This window comes from Phocoena sinus, chromosome 1 (assembly GCF_008692025.1).
Source record: "Phocoena sinus isolate mPhoSin1 chromosome 1, mPhoSin1.pri, whole genome shotgun sequence".
Taxonomy (NCBI): domain Eukaryota; kingdom Metazoa; phylum Chordata; class Mammalia; order Artiodactyla; family Phocoenidae; genus Phocoena; species Phocoena sinus.
The window spans coordinates 185,078,363-185,095,720 of record NC_045763.1 but is presented as its reverse complement, the minus strand read 5'-3'; the positions used below and the strand labels follow the sequence as shown (position 1 = coordinate 185,095,720).

General features: G+C 57.4%; 1 protein-coding gene across 1 annotated transcript in view; it reads left to right on the top strand.

The window, feature by feature from the left end:
* The first annotated feature begins 1,849 nt into the window (after window positions 1-1,849).
* LMOD1 (leiomodin 1) overlaps window positions 1,850-17,358 on the top strand; it is a 32,504-nt gene continuing 16,995 nt past the window's right edge. Inside the window, exon 1 of the mRNA XM_032634095.1 lies at window positions 1,850-2,310. Within this exon, the coding sequence (XP_032489986.1) occupies window positions 2,050-2,310 (261 nt within the window). The 5' untranslated portion in view covers window positions 1,850-2,049. The remainder of the gene's footprint in view (window positions 2,311-17,358) is intronic.

Sequence of the window (17,358 nt, the reverse complement as noted above, 5' to 3'; positions counted from 1 at the left end):
TGTGCATACACACGCGTGTGTGTTGAAGGCGGTCTCTGCTGAAGGACGGAAAGACAAAGGTGAGCGAGGAGGTGGGGCGTGGAGAGCAGAACCTGGGCCGGGAGAGGAAGTGAGTGATGATGACGCCTACAGACAGTGACTGTGTGCCCACTGCCCGTCAGGCGTACCGACCGCGTGGCTCACGTGTAACGCTCACGACCATTCTCCGAGCCTGGCACCAGCGCTGTCCTTGTTTTATAGGTGATGAAGCTGGCTCTCAGAGAAGGAGGTGGCTGGGTCAGAATCCCACGTGGGCTGAGCAGGGAGCCCGGGACCTAAGCAGGTCGGCCGCCCGGGGAGCCCGAGCTTGAGCCGTGAAACCAGCCTCCCTGTTGTGCTCCCCGCGGCCCCTGCACTGCTCTTTTGAGGCATTTTGTAACTCTTCTTTTTCTTTTCATAAACTGTTCGAAGTTACTTGTTTATTAACTGTCTTCACTGGGAGACTGTAAGCTCCAGGAAGGCGGGGACCACATGGATTTTCTATCCTTTAGCTTCATCCCTTGCCCTTGGACCGGTGCCTGCCACGTGGTCCGTACTCATCGGTACATGCTCACGACTCGCCCACGGACGCCCCGCCTCTGAAAAGAAACAACCCCAGGAGCCCCCAAGCCCCTCCTCCCGCTTCCCCTCGGCCCGCCTGCTCGCCTCTGCCCTCCAGTCCCACCAGCCAGCCCCAGCTCCTCCTGAAGCGGGGACCAGCCGGCGGTCAACGCCAGGGCCAAGTTTTTCTCCCAGACCATCCCTGGCGTCAGCAAGTGCAGATGGGTGACTGCCTCTCTCTGGCTTAGGGTGGACCGACGCCAGGAAAGATCGGAGGCACTACGCAGTGGGTTACAGCAGGGCTTCTAGAGGGATTTTGTGGCAGGAGATTGAATGTCCCTGCGCCTTGTGCAGGGCAGCAGGAGGGATGAGCAGTGAAAGCCCTTTCACGAAAACTGCCAGACCCATTGCAATAGGGTCTCTCCCAACAGCCCAGTTATATTTCCCCGGGGTTACACATGGTGGGGTCCTGCTGCCCCTCCTGATGCCCCCACGGGAGGTGCCCCGGCAGAGGAAGGAGCCGACGGGACGGAGGGAGGTGGGAACCCTCTTCCCAAGAGCTCGTGGAGGCGGACAGCCCTGTCAGAGTTCCCTGACCTACTGCACCTCACACTTTCTTGCCCGAACAGCCTGCCAGTTTTCAGTCTAGGAACACAGTGAGGATTTATTTTCCCTCTCTCTCTCTCTCTCTCTCTCTCTCCCTCTTTCTTTCTCTCTCCCTCTCTCTCTGTCTCGCAAGAAGTGGCCACGGCAGGCGGGGGCCTCTGATGCTGGGCCCTCCTCAGCAGGAGAGAACGGGCGGGTGACTCGGGGCTTCTGGAATCGAGTTCCTTCCTGGGGCTGCAGACACTGGGGAGTCCCCAGCACACTACCAAATACAGTAGAAAGGAGTCAGTGGAGCACGTGCTGACCACAGCGCCGTCCACCCCGGGTGGAGGCGTCACGTGTGCACTTGAGCAGGGCAGGCCTGGGGCTGGCCGCTCGTGAAGCCCGCGTCCTGCCTGCTCGCATTTCTGGCTCTCCGTGGCTCTCGCCTGCTTCTGCCAGCCTCTGCATTTTTGTATTGTATCTTTTTCTCATTGCGCGGCCCCCTTGTCTTTAAAAGGCTAAATGCCCTGTGCTAAATTTGGTCATAAAGCGCTCCAAGATTCCCTGGAATGTCCTCAAGTTTCAAACAGCTCTGACAGCGAGGCAGGCCCGCCCCCGCCCGGGGATTGGCCTTTCCTTTCAGGGCCGGGCCGTCATGGGGCCTTATTGGCTGCTGGCTGGACCAGCCCGGGTCCACTAGCCCTGGGACTGGGGAGGCTGCTGCCCCCCCGTTCACACTTGGGCAACTGCAGCAGGCAGGGCAGGGGAGCCGAGGTCCTCGACCAGCTGGGGGTCTGCTCTGTCCAGATCGGCTCGCACCCCGTCCCGGCCCACCAGGACCTCCCCGCAGCCCTCACGAGAGCAGCAGCCCACTTTGCCAAGATGTCCAAGGTAGCCAAGTATCGCCGGCAGGTGAGCGAGGACCCCGACATCGACAGCCTGCTGTCCACCCTGTCTCCTGAGGAGATGGCGGAGCTGGAGAAGGAGCTGGACGTGGTGGACCCAGATGGGAGCGTCCCCGTGGGGCTGCGCCAGAGGAACCAGACGGAGAAGTCGTCCACGGGCGTGTACAACCGGGAAGCCATGCTCAACTTCTGTGAAAAGGAGACCAAGAAACTTATCCAGAGGGAGAGGTCCATGGATGTGAGTGGGGCGGGGGGCGGGGGAGGGGGAAGGGAGAAGAGGGGGAGGGGGAGGGAGGGGGAGGGGGAGGGGGGAGACCCCGACGCCGCGATGAGGTGGCTCTTTCCTTAGAAGAGTTCTCGCTGGCAAAGGATTTAATGTTTCAGCACCGATTGTCATCCTCTGAACTGGCCGTGTGAGCCCCTTACCCCTATTTGCTGTCTCATGAAGCAGAGGTCAGATGTGTTGGGGGGACCTGCACCCACGTATCACGCGGGGCTGCTAGCGACTTGGGAGCTGGAGGGGACGCCCTTGGGGTGGTCACTGTCGGGTTAACTCCACCCGGATGCCCACACCTGGCTTTTTTCCTTCCCATTCATCCCACCCTCCTGGCAGGAAGGGAGACTGGGCTTGCAGTCCAGTCCTTGTGGAGAACAGCTCGCTTTCAAGGCCTCTGGGCATCTCGTGGCATGTGGACTGTGTGAGGCAGCTGGTCAGATGGGCTTCCCAGGGCAGTGGAGACAGGCCAAGGTCTGCACCTTCACCCACAGCTTCTGTCCGTCTCATTCCCAGGGGAGGTGGGGTCTGCACTTTCTGGAGGAGCCTCTTGAGGGAGCAGCCCCCCTTTTGGGGGTAAGGCCCCTTGGCTGGGGGATGAAGCTCTTTCCCAGCCACCAGGTGTTTTGCCACCAGGAGGGGACAGAGGAGGGGCAGGGGTGACCGCTGGGGAAGCGTCTGCGCACCTCTAGGATGGGCTTAAGCAAAGCGGCTTTCTGGGTTTTCCCGGGTTTCTGCCGTGCGCTCATCTGTGGGTTTTCTCGGGACAAAGGAGCCTGGCCTCGGCCGGAGGACGACTCCGCAGACACCCTTCCTCCAGGTCAGGAGTGTCTGCTGGGGAGACTGCTCTGCTGTGTGCCGCCTCCCCAGCCCCCTGCCTGGACCTCGCCGGCCACCTCCCTGTGCGCCATCACCTGAAACTCCTGCGAGGCGTCCGGCGGGGACACTAGCCGCAGCGCCCGCCGGTGGGCACGCGTGGCCCCTCGAGGTTGGGAAGCAACAGCAGAGGGGCAGGCTGGGGCAAGTGGGGGGCTGGCGCCCGGCCTGCCCCTGCCACCCGGCCTGTGTTTAAAGCTTTGCCAGAACCCTGGTAGGGTAGGGGTCGTTTCGTGACACACAGAAATATCAAGTCACTAAGCTGTGCACTGGGAGCTAACATCGCGGTAGCGTTTTAGGTCAGTTATCGTTTATTATCCTGTGGGCAAGGTCCAGGTGCAGCTCTGACACGCTGGGTAGATACTACCACCTCGATGGGAAATGAGAGGATGCGGGGACTTGCTGTTGGGACACACGGAAGGAAGCAAGACACTCCCCGGGGGCTGGCACCTCTGTCAACGCCCCACTGGACCCCTGGCCCCCAGTCCCCAGGCTCTGAGCCCGCAGCTGCGAAGGTCCCCGGAGGTGAAATGCAAGCAGGAAACACTCCCGATCTCAAAGCAAGGCGTTCAGGCCGCAGAGCGTGTGAGGGGCTCACCCTCACGGGCCTCCTTCCCGGCCGGCCGGTTAGCACCAGGTGGACACTTGTCTCTCAGGCAGAGCCCGAGTCAGGGGACACATGACGCCTGTGGGGAAGGCACCCCTAGGCCTTTTCCCTTGGAGAGAGCCTGTCGGTCCTCCACACCCCACACCGCTTCCTCCCCCAGGCCGGGGGCCCATGCAGCTCGGTGGCTCCCGGGCCGTGGGCAGAGTCACCTGTGTCACCTGGGGAGGGGGCACAAACCCGGGGACGCGGCTTCGTCAGCACCCTTAGCAAAACTCGAGCCTGGTACGAACTCTGCTTTGAAACACGTGGTGTGAGGACCAGAGTCCCGCACTGTGACCTGCCTTGGTCGCCTCATCCCCGCAGTGAGGCTGGGGCATCCGCTTCATCGACTTCATCGACTCCATCGGGCTGGTTCGGAGGCAAAACTGCAGCTCCAGCGTGTTGGCTCTCTGGGTCAAGAAGCCCAGGAGCCATGGGGCTGGGAGGGCGGTGCCGGAGCCGCCTCTAAGCAGAGTAGGGAGCCGGCGTCACCTGACTTGATGGGCGCACTTTTGTCTTTTTTTGTATTTATTTAATTAATTTATTTATTTTGGCTGCGTTGGGTCTTCGTTGCTGCGCGCGGGCTTTCTCTAGTTGCGGCGTGTGGGGGCTACTGTTCGTTGCGATCCTGGGGCTTCTCATTGTTGTGGCTTCTTTTGTTGCGGAACACAGGCTCTAGGCATGCAGGCTTCAGTAGTTGCGGCACGTGGGCTCAGTAGTTGTGGCTCGAGGGCTTAGTTGCTGCACAGCATGTGGGCTCTTCCCGGACCAGGGCTTGAACCCGTGTCCCCTGTATTGGCAAGCGGATTCTTAACCACTGCGCCACCAGGGAAGCCCATGGGCGTACTTGTTAAAGGATCCTTATCTTTTAGATGCGGACACTAAAACACTTATGGGAAAAAACCTGCTAGGATTAGGGAATTTGCTTTAAAGTACTGAGGCCGGGGAGGGTGGGCAGGGTATAGATGACGTGAGACCGTCCGCTGGTAGACAGTTGCTGACGTGTTGAAGCTGGCGGTGAGTCCACACTGTGCTATTATACTCATCTCTCTACTTCTGTGTCTATGTTTCAGATCTTCCATAGTAAAATGCTGTTTGTTTGTATTTAATACATAGAGACAAGAGTGGAAGGGGGGCCCAGTGTGGGTTTTGTATTTAATACATAGAGACCAAGAGTGGAAGGCGGGCCCAGTGTGGGTTTTGTATTTAATACATAGAGACCAAGAGTGGAAGGCGGGCCCAGTGTGGGTTTTGTATTTAATACATAGAGACCAAGAGTGGAAGGCGGGCCCAGTGTGGGTTTTGTATTTAATACATAGAGACCAAGAGTGGAAGGCGGGCCCAGTGTGGGTTTTGTATTTAATACGTAGAGACCAAGAGTGGAAGGCGGGCCCAGTGTGGGTGCTAAACTCTGGCTCTTCCTGGGGCAGGGTCCCCAAGGTTCATATGCAGACTGGGGGGGTCTCGCTGTGGAAGGGACCTCGCTCTGCTTCTTCCCCACCCCCTGCTTCCTCCAGGTCAGCTCCTATCTGTCCTTGGGTCTCAGGTACCACTTCCTCTAGGGAGTCTTCCCTGACTTTCCCTGCCCCTGGCAGTGTCAGGCACCTTGCCTGATCTGAGGCCTCCAACGCCGCTTGTGCCAACCCCGTCCCGACCCATCCTGCCCTCCCGTCACATTGTTGCCGAGTCTGCTTTCTTGTGCAGCTGGTGTGGTTCTGGGGAACACGTGCTAGCTCGGCCTGGTGAGCAGGGGTCAGGGTGGGCTCGACAGAGCTGACCCCTGGCTCCCCTCCCTCCCCGTAAAGAGGCAGAGCCCTCGGCCAGTGTGTGCCATCCCGGTCCTCCCGCCCAGGTGGAAGATGGCCCTGGCAGGTGTGTAGCCAAGGGTTCAGTGAAACCGTCGTCGTGGCTCAGGTTTCAGGAACCGGATCCCAGCGGGTCAGCCGTGTGTTCTCTTTCCTTCCCAAGTGGGAAAGAAGGCCTCCCGCCTGCCTCTCCATCCTCCTCCCTGGCCTGCCGGGGGCTGGGATTAGCACCTGTGCCCAGGCAGCAGCAAGGGCAGCTCAGCCGGGGTGGAGGACGCCCTTCTGGGTTCTCCCTCGGGGAAAACTCGAGAACCTCCACAAGCCAGTAGCTGCTGGGCCCAAAAAGCCTCTGAGCTCCCTGTGGCCCCTGCCCCCGCAGCCTCAGCTCCCGGCCCAGCATCTGCGGTCTCCCCGCAGCGACGGGAAAGCGGAAGAGCCCAGAAGTACCAGCAGGTCCCATTGCCCTTTGCCGTGTGCACTGGGCGGCATGGCTCCTTGCTTAAGGAGATTAACCCCAATGGGTACACAACCAGAATAGCCCCGGAGGCCGGGCGGAGTGGGCAGGAGAGGTGATGGGGAGACACCAGCGGGCACCGGCGATGGCCCGGCCAGCTCAGAATCCCACCCTGGATCTGAAAGCTGCCTCTGTCCATCCGGAGTGTGAAAAAGCACACTTCTTTTTTTTTTTTGCGGTACACGGGCCTCTCACTGTTGTGGCCTCTCCCGTTGCGGAGCACAGGCTCCGGACGCGCAGGCCCAGCGGCCATGGCTCACGGGCCCAGCCGCTCCGCGGCATGTGGGATCTTCCCGGACCGGGGCACGAACCCGTGTCCCCTGCATCGGCAGGCGGACTCTCAACCACTGCGCCACCAGGGAAGCCCAAGCGCACTTCTTAAACTAGGTGGTGGGATCCACGTGTGTTTGTCTTAGTTGCTGTTCTTAATCACGTATTATATAGGTTCTTCTGGATGCATAGAATGTTCAGTGGGCTGCCCCTGGGCGCTTGCCGTCTCCTCAGCGAGGCAGCAGGGACGCAACTTGGCTGGATGGGCCGGGCGGGCAGGGAGGCAGGACCCTGGAGACCCAAACACGCAGAAAGTGCAGCAGTGCTGGGGGATGCAGGTGGGCGGGGCTGGGATGAGCATCCCACCGACCAAGGGGAGGTTGCTACCAGATCAGGTAGGCTGGGGGCGGGGTCCCCAGGCTGAGGCAGGAAGGGGCAAGGGTGGGGCCAGAGCCCGCACCCACCATCTGCTCCCATCAGCCTCTCCCTCCACCCAAGAGACTGGAGCATCTGTGTCAGACATCTGGGGTGGGGGGGTAGTTGATATTCGATGCCTGCCAAGTCGGATAAACAGGAATAGCCTTTCCAGACCAGCCTGAGCTTGTTTACCAGACCTCTCCTGGCATAACGGGAGAAGGAAGACGGCTCTGAATTCGGGGTCTGTCCCCCCACAGTTTGCTGGCCCAGGACACGCGGGTGGGGGGAGCCCCGCCGGAGGTGTCCAGGTGTGACCCAGCTCCTGTCCCTTACGAGCTAGAGAACTCAGCGAGTCCTCTCAGGAAGGAAGCACACTCACGGTGCTGAGGACCATCTGGACCAAAGGCCTCATTAACGTGGCTTCCTGAGTCGACCACGCTACCTGTCAGGTGACCTTGGAGGGTTACTGTGAGGTTGAATTGGACCAGGTGCTGAAAGTGGCACAGGGACCTTGCCCTCCTCTCCCTGAATCCTGCAGACTTCACGCGTGGGTATTCGCCAAATCTTCTTAATCTCTCATGAGGTTAAAAACTACTGCGGGTGGGAGTGAGGACTGGATGGATGCGGGGAGAGTGGTGGAGAGTTCAGTAAAGAGGGAGGCAGGGGGAGTTTAATTACTTCCTGCCCCACCCCCATCCCGTGGCCTGGTTTCTTCTAGCCTCTGCCTAATTATTTTACCCCCAGGCTCAAGGGCTGAGGCACAGGGCTGGACGCTGCTGGGGGAAGGGAGATGGGGGAGGTTTCGGGCCTGTGAACCCTCCTGGTCTCCGGGTCCCCGGCAGAGAAGACCAGCTGGTCATCCCGAGGCTGTTTACAAACTGCTAGGAATAGAATGGCCTCCTGCCCCACGCCCTCTCCCTCCCACCCGCCTCTTGCCTCCCCCAGGAGGGTCCACAGCCCCTTCAGGCTGTCGCATCAGTGCCAGCGGGACCCCGTCCTGACCTGAAAAGTAGAACATCCCTGGCGCAGAAGGTAGCGAGTCTGGAGGTCAGAACAGGGTCTCCAGAGGCAGCTGGACCTGGATTCAGACCCCGTCCCTTTGCCTTTCGGAGCCCAAGATGCCCATCCACGAGATGGAAGTAAAGCCCACCATAGGGCAGTTGTGAGGTTTAGGCAAGGGCACGGAAGGCCTGTGGCAGGGAGATTTCCCTGACCCTGAAGGTCCGGTAGTTAAGACTCCGAGCTTCTACTGCTCGGGGCACAGGTTCAATCCTTGGCCGGGGAACTAGGATCCTGCATGCCCTGCCATGCAGCGCGGCCAAAGGAGAGAAGGCACTTGGCAGGCTGGGGGCTGGGGGCCTGGAGGTGGGGCCTTGAGCCCTGTCCCGCCTTCACTCTTTTTAGGCAGGGTTCACGGATCATGTTTGTGTTTCTAAGTAGGGAGGCGGATTCCACTAAATCATTGATTCTCCAGCTATTTCGTGAGTTCCCAACAGGCAGTTTCTAAACGCTAGGAGACAGTAGTAAGACAGAGAGGCTCTTGGCCCTGAGCTCACATTCTAGTGGGTGAGACAGATAATACTCACAGAGACCATATACACACGTCACATGTAACATCTGTTTGTTACAAAGAAGAATAACCTAGTTTCAGGAAAGAGTATATAACCAATGGTCTTGGTGGGGGGAGATTCCTACCAGGGGTCAGGGAAAACACTGCCCAGAGGCGACGTGGGAGCAGGTCTGAGATGCACTGAGGGATCGGCCACGGGACGGTCTAGAAGGAACAGCAAACACAAGGCCTGTGGTGCTAGCAGGTGTAGCCTGTCAGAGGGCGAGCCAGGCCCTGTAACTGGAGCAGTCGAGGGGGGATGAGGCCAGGAGTAGGCTGGGTTCAGGTGAAGCAGGGTGGGTTCAGGTGATACGGGGCGGGGTTCAGGTGAGGCGGGGCGGGTTCAGGTGATACGGGGCCTTACAGGGCAGCAGTGGGAGCTTGGAGTTTTATTCCAAGCAGGGTGGGATGGCATTGGAGGGTTTTGAGCAGGGGAGAGATGTGGTCTGATCTCCGTTTTCAAAAGGAAATGTACACACTACTATATTTAAAATAAAATGCCTTTCCATGAGAAATAAAATCAAATGCAAGGACCCATTGCTGTGCCAGCGGTGGGACGCACAGAGGGCAGGAGGACAGGATTGAGAAGTGGTCAGATTCAGGAGATACTTCACAGCAGCACAGCCAGGCCTGGCTGACGTTTCGGGGGAAAGAGAGGAGTGAGGTGACCCGTCCTGCCTGAGCTGTGGGTATATCTGGCGCCGCTCACTGACGTGAGCAGGGGATTCGAGCAGATGCAGAATGCTTGCGGAGCTTAGCAGCCCCACGGGGAGCGCTGGGTCGCAGGTGCGAGTCTGGAGCTCAGCGGCGAGAGCCCTTTTGGGAGCCCGAAGTGTGGAGGTGATGCTGAAAACCCTGAGCCTGGAAGAGGCACTTGGGGAGCGAGTGTGGGCGAAAAGCCAGGGCCGAGGACCAGTCTCCGTCCCTCCCACGCTTCAGGCGCTGGAGAAGGGGGAGGAGCCCTGAAGGAGGCTGGGGAGGAGGGTGGAGGCTCGGAGCCGTTTCTTAGAAGCAGGTGAAAGGGGCTCATGGCTGGGGGGTGGGGGCGCCACGTCTGTTCCTGCTGAGAGATTCTGGAAGGTTAAGACTCGAGGAGGATGGCGGGGCCGGCAGATGGAGCACACAGACACGGCTCTCTGTTTTTTCTGCATTTTGTTCTAGTGGGGAGCAGCTGGAGGTAAACATGGATCACGGGAGGAGTTTTAAAAGATGGGCTATGACAGCGTGTTCGGTGCTACTGGGGAGGGTCAGTAGAGAGGGAGACCTTGATGGCGGGACGCACTACGGTGGGGCCTCACCTCCCATACTGGGGGGGGGGGGCGCGGAGGGGGGCACGATGCATCAGGAAGGCGAGTCGGGGGAGGGGGAGGGGAGCTTGGCCTCTCACATGGGGCCAGGTACCCGGGCTGCTCTGGGAAGACACACCCCGCCAAGCGGGGGTGGATTGAAGGGGAGAAGCTGGGAGGCTGGGGTCAGAGGTCAGAGGTTATGCCTCAGGTCCCAAGAGAAAGGCTCAGTGCTTCCTGGTGAGGTAGGGACACATGAGACGCCCCAGACGTGAAACCCGGCCTTGAACATCAGCTTCAGCAGCTGCCAGAGCTGTTCCAAGACCCAGTAGACTGTCACTCCGGGGCACTGATCCTCTGTCCCCAAGGCCGTCGTGCCCAGTGGGAGGTGGGGGGCTCTGGGCCTCTCGGCCTGGCTGGCGGTGGGACGAGCCCTGGGCTGCAGGCCAAGCAGGGGCCCCGGGGTTCCTTTCCCGACCAGAGGGTGCAGCAGCCGCGCAGCCTCAGATGAGCTCTGAACGTTCGCCGGGTTTACTTTCTTTCATCTTATTCTTCCGTGTCTTACCCGTGTCTCATTGACAAGAGTGGATGCTTTCTCTAGCACACGTCTTTATTGAAATATAAAACACACGCAGAAAAGTGTACAAAACACAAATACAGACTTTCCCAAATTCCCACAAAGTGAACAAGAGCTAGTGCGTTGACGGCACCGCCCCAGGCGTCCTCCCCATCGCCCCTCCCGTCCGTCCCCACGGGAACCCAACCCTGGCTTCTAACCCCAGGCTTAGCTTGCCCCTTTAAAATCATATATTTAGAGTCACACAGTGTGTGTCCTGTCACGCGTCTTTACGTTTGTGAGATTCATCCATGTTGTCCGTAGCTTTGTTTGTTGTTGTTTTTTTTTTACTTTCACCGCTATGTAGTAACCCCTTGTATAAATATGCCATAATTTGTTTATCGTTTCACTGTTAGTAGACATATGGGTTGTTTCCAGTTTTGGGGATATTACAAACCATGCTGTTAGGAACACTTTTGTACATTTTTGGGTGCACTTACGATTTCATTTCTGTTGGGGATGTGCCTGTGAGCGGAGTTGCTGCCACACAGAAAACGCATAATGAAGTTCCCATTTCTTTGCCCGTGAATAGAGGTGATCCTATCTAATTTGGAGTCTCTATGAGGCTGGGGCACACAAGTTTGCAGAATGTCTAACATAGCAATTTGCAAACAGCAGGCATTTAAGTAAGTGATAGCCACCGTCGTCATTTCTCCTGGGGCCCATCCTTGAGGGCAGCCGCCTGCCTTCACGTCCTGGGACACATCCTGCCCTCCCACACGCCCACCCGTCGCTCTGTTCAGACCTGGATGCCGCAGTGAGGCCCGGGTCAGGTCTCTCCACCCCCAGACTATAACTTTCCCAGAAACGGTGGCCCCTTCCATCCTTGGCCCCAGCGTGGACAGACTTCTCATCAGTGTTCGGAGGCTTTTTGGCTTTGCTTATTTTCCCCTTTAGCTTCTATCTTACTCCGTCATTCTCAGCATTGCCCTCGGTTCTCATGCTTCGGCCCCCATCTTCGTCACCGGGACGGCAGGAGACTAACCCCCTGGCATATGTGCCCCGCCCCACAGCTGCTCCCCAGACCTGGAGAGAATGACATGGCGGGTACGTCGTCGGTGCCGCGGCCAGGCCTCAGGCTGCCTGGAAAACCTCCGCACGTTCCCCTCTTCTTCCAGAAGCCAGAACGCTCTTGTCCCAGCTCTCTCCTCACCAGGCCAGCAGATGACCTGGCGCCAGGTTTCACTGAGAACCTTGAAGGCTTCGGGTGGGAATACCTTCAAATTCCTCTTCTGCTACCTGAGAACGTGTAGGCGTCCATGTATGTAATCTTCCCCCTTCCCTCCCATCTCAGCACGGAAAAGACGGCCCTCCTCCAGACCAGGCACTGTTCGGATCCTGTTCTCTCCTGTGTCCTCTGCAACCTTTGCTCCCTTAAACACCGGTTTTCTCTCAGTCAGTCTCTCTCTGTCTCTGTCTCTCTCTGTCTGTCTCTGTCTCTCTGTGTGTGTGTCTCTCTCTCTGTCTCTCTGTCTGTCTCTGTCTCTGTCCCTCTCTCTGTGTCTCTCTGTCTGTCTGTCCATCTCTGTCTCTGTCCCTCCCTCTGTGTCTCTCTGTCTCTCTGTGTCTCTGTCCCTCCCTCTGTTTCCCTCTGTCTCTGTCTCTCTGTCTCTGTCCCTCCCTCTGTGTGTGTCTCTCTCTCTGTCTCTGTCTGTCTCTGTCCCTCTCTCTGTGTCTGTCTGTCTGTCTGTCTGTGTCCCTTCCTCTGTGTCTCTCTGTCTCTGTCTCTGTCCCACCCTCTGTGTCTCTCTGTCTCTCTGTGTCTGTCTGTCTGTGTCTGTGTCCCTTCCTCTGTGTCTCTCTGTCTCTGTCCCTCCCGCTGTGTCTCTCTGTCTCTCTGTGTCTATGTCTGTCTGTCCATGTCTGTCTCTGCCCGTCTCTCCTCAGCCTGCCTCCCTGCTCTCTCTCCGGCCCCATCTCTCCTCCTTCACAACAAAACTGCAGGAAGCAGCCCCACAGTCACCATCTCACTGCAGCTCCCTGGCCCCTGCACCGACAGCCTTGGGGGCTGGCTTTTTAGTCCTCGTCCCGCGTGCCTCCTCTGTGCCATCCTACGCCACCTCAGTCCCTTGGCATCCTGACCAACGCGCGGGTTTCCTTCCCTCCACGGCTGCTCCCTCCCCATCTTCCCCTGGTGTCCAGACACCGCCGTGGCCAGGGCTCTGGCCGCAGCCCCTGTGCCCGCCCACTCCCTCTGGCCTAGATCTCCATTCTGAGTCTAGAACATTCACTTGCCTCTTGTGCTCCTCGAGTGTCTCAAGTTCAACTAGTCCAAAAATAAATGAACCATCGCCCCAGCCCGGGCCCACCTCTCCTCCTCCTCTGTAGTTTGGTGAGCAGGGGGGCCACCTAGCCCCCCTGCCCGTGTCCCGGCTTCTCTTGGCGACAGAACCCTGGTGCGCTGTCCTCCCCTCCGGTCCACCTCCCCAGTCGCTCAGATCGCCCGTCATGACCTCGCCGCCCACCCCCTCCTCTGCCCGTGGAATCCATCCTCCCCGAGCTGCCAGCGTCTTATCATCGAATGCAATCTCGACCCCAACACTGTCCTGCGCGAGACCCCCTTGCTCCACACGGCTTCCACCACCAACCCACACTCCTTGGCGGCCCAGGGCGCCCTGGGCAAGCCAGCACCTCCCTGACTCCCGGCTACTAACGCTCATCCCCTTGACTTTCACCCTTTGCCACGTCTACGCCTGACGGTGGCCCACAAAGGGGCTTCCTCTCCTTCCTCTGTGCCTGTGCTGACCTGCCAGCCCGGATAATCCTCCCCCCTGGAGGCTCGGCTCCGGTGACAGCCGTGACTTTCCCGCACACGTGGAGCGCGGTGTTCCCGCATCGCCTGTGCCCGCGTTTCCCTGCACGTCTAGAGGGCGAGGCCTGACCCTCACCCAGCCCCGCTCCCCAGCAGTGAGTGCAGGGCCCGGCTCGGAACACATCTGAACGTTGAATGAACAGAGGATGAATAGTTCGCAAATACCATTCTCGTCCTGCTTGACTGGACCTGCGGAAGTTACTTATTCAGCCATGCTCTTCGGAGGCTACTGGAAAATATGATTTTGTGTCCAGATCCCCAGATGGAGAGAGATTTGGCAGTGATTCGTTTTTTCCAGTTTCTGTAAACAGCCACTGAAATCGGTCCACAAGTTTGCACCCTACGGCCCCAGCGCTGGGAGAGGTCACTGCCGTATTTCCCCCTCAGTGTGTTCCGCACAGAACGAGACTCAAGGACTCATTTTTAACTTGTTCCATTTTTCTTCCTTCTCTGGATCCTCTCTTAAATGGCTCTCCAGGGACCTGAGATCACAGGCTGACATTTTTAGCCTGACCAGTCAAGTTCGCCTGTGTCTCGGGGCCCCCTGATACACCCTAAAGAGCATATTAATGATTAGCTCCAGACCCAGCCAGCTGGGTCTGGTTTCTCCCCTAAAATGTCTGGAGAAGTTTGCGGCTTTGCCTCTAGATCCAGAGAAGGTGACGTGGCTCCTGCAGAGAACTGGCTCCACGCAGGTCTCCCCTTGGAGCGGGAGCAAAGCCCCGGTCACAGTGTCGCAGGCCCACCTGTGGGGAGGCTGGGGGTCTGAACGTGGGGGTGTGATAACCGGGAAGGTCGTGGGTGGACCAGTCCTGACCCAGGTAGATGCACACCGGCCCTCCTGAAGCCAGGATTGTGAGGCCGGAGCAGAGCCGGGAGCAGGTCCTTGTGGATAAACGGTCAGCTTTTCTCACCAGGGCTCTGCAGGGAACCAAGCCCTGCAGAAAACTGAGTGACTGTTTCCTCAGTTCTCCCAAAGATGCTAAACAGCTGGTCCCATTCTAAATACAGAGGAGAAAGGAACTCAGTACATACAGTGGACACCTTAGGGCATCTCCTGGAATCTCCTTTGACACGGGCTGACTTCAAGCCATTTTCCTCGTACCAAGTGTCCCCCGGATGGGTCACCTCCCCTACTCCAACGGCAGAGTCTTCCGCGTGCCTATCCCTGTGTATTATTTAGAAAGAATGTATTTCTAAATCACCAGGAAAGTGTCTACTGATGACCCAGATGCTGAAGACGCCAGTGTTGCAACGGTCAGGGTTCCTTCAGGTCGGGGGTCAGAGAGACTTTCTGTTTTACTCTCCGTCCCTGTAATCCTTGCCTTAAAGGCAGGAGGAGACAGTGGTACACAGAGCACGGAGGTGCTGTTCCTTCAAACAATAATTTATCATTGTAATGTCATAAGGCTCATTATAGACAATAGCAAAACATAGGGGAAAAAGAGAAAAGAGCCAATAATTCTTTGTCTTATTAGCTAAAGGTGTCAGCCACGGTCACATGTCCTGAGTGCAGGCGTGTGTACACACTTTTCCTTTTGTAGCTGAGATACCGTTATGCACAGACACACATATTCACACACGTTCTGATTCCTGCTTGTTGTTACTATTTGCTTATCGTATTACAGTAGTCATTTTCCCACGTCACTAAAAATTCTTCCTGGACATGGTTTTCAGAGGGTATTATGGTCCATCGTATGGCTGGGTTAAGCCATTTGCCTATATTTGGACACTTACATGGTTTCCAATAAATATACTTTCCGAGTCCCCAAGTGGATCCCCAGACGCAGGCTCCTTCCCCTGGCCTTTGGCGCCTGTCCCCAGAGAGACTAAGCCAAACCCCATGATAAACAGAGCCACTGACACACTTCCAGGCTGAGGCTCGTGGCCAGAGGGGCGAGACCGACTAGGAAAGGGGAGAAAAGACTCCCTGATGGTTAATCCCGGGACAGGGACACGCGAGGCCACCCGTGCTCCTTCTTGAGGCTCACGTTCCTGATGTGGGCACATCTGCCAAGCAGGGCAGCCCTCCGCCCCCCCCAGGACCAGTCACCTGCGTGCGCCGTCGCAGAACTGGTGTGCCCGGCTTTCCTCGGACTTGGGAGGAAAGAGTTGTTCCTATTGACAAAGAGAATCAAGTCTCCAGCCTGGGAAATTTCAGGTGTGGGCAGGACGTCAAGGAGGGGAGGGCACTGGTCCATCCTCCTGCTTCCCAGGCCCTGCCCCAAAGGCGCCCCAAGGTACCAAGTCCTCGTGGTACCGGTTCCCTCCCCCAGAAAAGCAGAGGAAGGGTGTCTCGGCTCAGCTGACCCAGGTGGGCGCTCAGGTGCCGTCCTGGGACATCCGCCCACGAGCCCCAGCTGTCCAGGCTCCAAAGGGGAACCTCACGCTTGCCGGCCTGTCCGGGCTTGTGGGTCCCCGCAGGCGCCGTCTGATTTCCCCTCCCTTCAGCCTTGCAATGTAGATGGGATAGACAGGCTTTAACCTGCTTGACAGACAAAGGAGCTGGGGCTGAGGAGGTCACCCAGCTGGTGACCAGGGACGCTCTCGAACGCCTCCTTCTGACTTCATGTTCACAGAAAAAGAGTCTGTCTCTCAGCCTCCTTTCTGAGCACCCCCTTGAGTGGCGGACGCCTGCCGTGCACCCGCCTGGGGCAGGTGCTACGCCCGGAAGCCCTCTGCGCTCTGGGGCGGGAGCTGGCCCGGCCCACCCTGCCCTCGGTGGTCCCAGGATGGCTTCTCCCTGATGCAGACCCAGGGCTCGCTCACCCAGCCTGCGGCCCCGGAATCGCCACCCTGCACCCCCTCCACCCCAGGTCCTGCAGCCGCTGCGGAGGAGGCCGTGGTCTCTCCACTCGCCCCCTCCTGGGACGCTGGGTCACTAAGGGTCTTTGTGGATCACAGGAGCCCTTATTATTTAGGGCTTTTATTGCTCATCACAAATGGGAATAAACAGAGGGAAGCAAACGGCCCACACGGGAAGTGCAGTCACTCGGGATCCGGCACGGGGACCCCTCCACGTGGGGCTGACGAGCTGGAGGTGTGGCCGCTGGTAGCCAAGCGTGAGTCACGCAGACTCCCCAGACCTATCGGGAAGAATAAAGTAGCTCACTAGTAATTTTACATTGATCACATGTGGAAATGATTTTCAGATGGGCTCCAAACATGTATTTTTTATTTAAAAAGAACACAGGATTTATTAGGAAATCATGTCATCAACCTTTCTTGCGTGTGTCCCGAATGCATATCTCCACAGAGGGAAGTCTGACGTGGCGTTGGGTGTGTGCACACGTGAGCATATTCTTGGGACGCTGGGAACAGAAGGATGTGATGGGTTCAAGGTCAAGTTCAGTCAGTGCTTATACGTTCAATCTGCAGGGTTAGTGACTCAGCCCCTTCTAATTCGAGGGCACTGAAACTTCAACAAACACATTATTAAAATTCATTTCACTTGTTTCTTTTTCCTTTGTATTAATGTGGCTAGTAGAACATTTAAAATTGCTGGTATAACTCCCGTGATGTTTCCATTGGGTGGGGCTGGTCTAATACGGTGTTCCATCGATGGTCCCAGGCACATAGGTTCGTTTTATAGTTTCAGTTCTTTATTGAATCTTTATCCTTTAGAAATTAAAGCAAGAGAAGATAAACACGGTATGTACAATAGGATTTTGTTCAGTATAACCTCCCATCATTGTGTAATAAAGAGCAAGGTCTCTTTTAATTATCTTCCCATTTTTCGTTGAGCTATAATTCACATACCATACACTTCATCGTTTTAACGTGTGCAGTTCATCGGTGTTTTTAGTAATTCACAAAGCTGTGCCACCAGTTCTACTATCTAATTCCAGGATGTTTCCATCAGCCGCAAAATACGCCCCACACCCACGAGCAGCTCCTCCCCAGGTCCCCGCCCCCGCCCCCCCCCAGACGCTGACAACCGTTCGTCTGCCTTCTGTCTCTATGGGTCCGCCTGGGCTGGCATCTCACGTACGTGGAACCGTACAGCACGGGGCCTCTGGGCTCTGCTCCTTCTACCTATCATGCTTTCAAGGTTCATCCCCGTTGGAGCGTGGCACTTCATTAGTTTTATGGCTGAATAATATTAATTCTTATGGCTGCACCACAGCAGCTGATGGACATTCGGGTTGTTTCCACATTTTC